Below are 2,041 nucleotides of genomic sequence, written 5' to 3'. Positions count from 1 at the left end.
CCTTTTAATTATGTTTGAAATTATGAACATTGCTCAACATCATGAAAATTAAACCTTATTTTCAATAAGCAATCCTGAAAAATATTTGGGGGTGCTTAACTTTTTTCCAGGTGTATATTTTATTATTTATGTCGACACACATCAACAGGCGCCTGTGGGTGCTATAACATTAACATCAGCAGAGATGATTTAGCCCCTGACAAAATGCTGGTTGCACTCGCTAACTTTATGAAAGCTGGTTGAGCAAGGTAAAGCATAGAATAAGCTTAAAAAATCATTAATACTTTCATATATGAATTTCAAAACACAAATAATACATAATTAACTAAAATATAAAGTAAATCCAAATGCAATTTAGCTGGTTATCAAACTAATATGTATAAGGCGAGAAAAAACAGTAAAGCACTAGGGACAACAATGTCCAACAATATACTAAGAAATTGTATGCCTATGTAGTCAATGTTAACATTACAAGTAGGTACAACATAATTTACAGGCAAGACTCTACAAAATCTGCTCTTTCTATTGGTTATAAGCATGCCATTCAATTGAAAACTGTTGTTTAGCACCACTTCTTCTACCTTGCAAGTGGACGTGGCTTATTTTAAACTGAGGAACTTTTACAGTAGTTTGCCCTAGAACAAAAGTTTTTGGAACATACTCAAATTACTGGTAAATAACCTAAATAGGATGTACTTTGACCGTTTGAACAGAAACGCACAGCAGTTTCTTCTATACCAGCTCTTAAAGTTGATAATTGTAACCGCAATGGTGCTTGTACAAAAAACTGTAGATTTAATTATTGTTGTAGAGGTTTCTTTTGAAATAAAGGAATAAAACTTAGATAATAAACGTTGAATTATAATGTACTTGATAAAACCCATTTTATTAAAATATATTGATAGTAAAGTGGTTTAATTAAATTTTGAAAGTAATGCAGTAACATGCACAAAGAGGGTTTTAAAAATGGCATCATCACTATAGGGTTAATAAGGTTCTGTATTGATTAATTTTAAATAACATAATGAGATAGTTGATGAGACTAAATCTTATGTGAATAACCAATGACTGTTTGGCATTTTTGTATTTTAGGTTCTACAAATACTAATCACTTTTAAGCAATCACATTTTCTGATATCTTGCCATTCTGTCTTGAGAAATCATGTTAAACACATATTTTATACTTAAGTCTGTATCTAGTACTTAGAATCTTTTTTCAAGGAATAATGTAGCATTTCTCAATATCTCTTTATGAGACCCCTATACTTAATGCTGTCTCATTATCAATGCAGTTTTTTCACCAATTCTACCAAAAACTAAACCTTATAAAATAATCTCACATAATTTAATGTTTTAATATGATAATGATAACTTCATGTGATGAAACTGGAATTATTTATTTAAGTAATTTTTTTAATTTCTAAGGAACCATGCTGATTACAATTTGTCAAAACAGGCTACAAATTTGATGCATAAATCTCCCCTGTTCTTAGAATTGTTTATTGTCAGAAATAGAAAAGATCTGGAGCACTGTCATAAAACATTACATTAATACCAGTCATCACAAATCTTGTGTTTCTTGAAAGTTGTTTATTGCTTAAAGCTTTCTATTTTATACTACTTTTAACCAATATTTTTTAAGTTTGATATTTTGTTTGAAGACCTGACATCACTGAGAGTATTTATTATCATTTTTTGCTTGGAGATTTACACCTTCAGAACTACAAATTATTTCTGATATTTTGAAAAGTGTTTCTTTTGCCTAACAGTTTCAGTTTTATACTTTTAATATATAACATAATATGGTCAAACTTTTGATACAGAATTAAGAATGAGAACATTAATAAACTGCTGTGCGTGTCAAAAACAAAAACTATGTAACATGAAAGCCAACATCTATAACACAAAGAGCAACGATAGTTTTCAAACACTCACGAGCATGAGCTAAGCTAAGAGCCCACAGACGCAGATAAGAAGCAGTGTGAGAAATGGATCCCAAACAGTATTCAATGGTATGAATAGCCTGATGAATGAATACATC

General features: G+C 30.0%; 1 protein-coding gene across 2 annotated transcripts in view; it reads right to left on the bottom strand.

The window, feature by feature from the left end:
• The window catches only part of LOC106459775 (V-type proton ATPase 116 kDa subunit a-like), an 89,862-nt gene that overhangs the window by 8,509 nt on the left and 79,312 nt on the right, over nt 1–2,041 (bottom strand). For both annotated transcript variants that reach the window (XM_013919431.2, XM_013919432.2), the window contains exon 18: nt 1,936–2,023. In XM_013919431.2, coding sequence (XP_013774885.1) covers nt 1,936–2,023 — 88 coding nt within the window. The remainder of the gene's footprint in view (nt 1–1,935; nt 2,024–2,041) is intronic.

The sequence above is a fragment of the Limulus polyphemus genome, unplaced genomic scaffold, assembly GCF_000517525.1.
Source record: "Limulus polyphemus unplaced genomic scaffold, Limulus_polyphemus-2.1.2 Scaffold659, whole genome shotgun sequence".
In the NCBI taxonomy this organism is placed as follows: Eukaryota; Metazoa; Arthropoda; class Merostomata; order Xiphosura; family Limulidae; genus Limulus; species Limulus polyphemus.
This window is presented reverse-complemented; position numbering and strand designations above follow the sequence as displayed.